Below are 1,445 nucleotides of genomic sequence, written 5' to 3'. Positions count from 1 at the left end.
CCGCCGCCGCGCGCACCGCCGCGGCGTCGCAGACCGTCGCGTCCTCGAAGACGACGAGCGAGCTCGAGCTCGACGACCGGCTCGGCGGGTCCTCCGGCGCCGCGCCGCCGCGCCACCAGCGGCGCAGCGGGGCCCGCACGGCGACGTGCGAGATCGCCGCCGCGGACGCGCGCCGCGCCGCGAAGCCGCCCGTCGCCGGCGCCGGCGCCGCGGCCGCCGCGACGGCGCACCTGGCGACGTGGCGCAGCCGGCCGAGGCACGCGCGGTGCGCCGCGACGCCGCAGTAGAGACAGCGGCACGGCGCCGAGAAGGGGCCCCAGAGCAGCTTCGCGCAGCCGGCGCAGCGCGCGCCGACGACGTTGGACGTGCGCGCGAAGGCGTGGCCGTGGACCGGGTGGCGGTAGTCGACCTGCGCGATGAGCGCCGCGGTCTGCTCCGGCCGCGGCGCCATGGTTACGTCTAACAAGTTGTGGACCTCGAGGAGCGCGCGTCCGCGGCGCCGAACAACATCGCGTCGGGCTATGCGTCGGAGGCCAGCTTGACGTCACGTTGTCGTAAACACGCCTCGAAAACACATCTAATTACGGCTGGCGCATGAGCAGAAGCAGCGCGTAGCGCACGCCGCGCACGAGGGTCGAGACGCCGTGGACGACGCGGTCGTTGTGGACCGTGTAGCTGCCGGCGGGCCGCCGCGGCTTCACGAGCGCGCAGTCGTCGGCCAAGTAGACGAGGTCGCCGCCGTCGAAGTCGTCGTTGAGGCAGACCTGCAACGTCATGAAGTTCTCGTCCGCGTGGAAGCGGATGCACTGGCCGACGGCCGCGGACCGGCGGAGCGCGACGGCGTCGACGCGGCCGCCGTGCGAGGCGAAGAGCGCCTCGAGGGAGGCGTAGACCTTCGCGCCGAGGCCGGACGACGCCTCGGACAGCGTCACGAGCTCGTTGAAGTCGAGCGCGCCGTCGACGGCCGCGACGCGGTCGAGCTTCGAGCGCAGGTCCGCGCGCTGCGCCGCGGACAGCAGCCCCGCCGCCGGATCGGAGCGGAAGTAGGGCGCGGCGCCCTCGGACCCGCCGCCGCGGCGGCAGCGCGCCGCGATCTCCCGAACGACGGCCGCGGTCGCGTGGAGCTTCGCGCCCGGCTGGAGGAACGACAGGCCCGGGCTTCCGGCGTGGTCGCCGAACGGCTCTGCGACCTGCTCGCGCATGCAGTCGAGGAAGCCGCCGTCCTCCATGCCGATGTCTTCGGGCGTTCGATCGCCGCGGACGCGCTGGCCGTCGAAGAGGAAGCGGAGGGACGTCACGTTGGCGCGCTTGAGCCGCGCGTACGTGTCGAAGAGCTCGACCAACGGGGTCGTCGGCATGAGCTTGAATGCCTCGTACTCGCCGGTAACGTCGCGGACTCGGATCATGAGCTCGACTCCATCCACGCCGACGATATAGACCTGTTC

The 1,445-nt window shown here is 73.0% G+C and overlaps 1 protein-coding gene across 1 annotated transcript; it reads right to left on the bottom strand.

Moving 5' to 3' along the window:
* Positions 1–1,190: 1,190 nt before the first annotated feature.
* AURANDRAFT_18161 (hypothetical protein) lies at positions 1,191–1,421 on the bottom strand (the record flags this gene model as incomplete). The annotated part of the gene is made up of 1 exon (XM_009043658.1): positions 1,191–1,421. A coding segment is annotated over one exon (231 nt), but the record flags the coding sequence as incomplete, so codon positions are not given.
* Between the last annotated feature and the right edge of the window lie 24 nt (positions 1,422–1,445).

Source organism: Aureococcus anophagefferens (genome assembly GCF_000186865.1).
Source record: "Aureococcus anophagefferens unplaced genomic scaffold AURANscaffold_61, whole genome shotgun sequence".
NCBI classification, from domain to species: domain Eukaryota; class Pelagophyceae; order Pelagomonadales; family Pelagomonadaceae; genus Aureococcus; species Aureococcus anophagefferens.
Note: the sequence above shows the minus strand (reverse complement) of the source record. Positions and strands in the feature narration are given on the sequence as shown.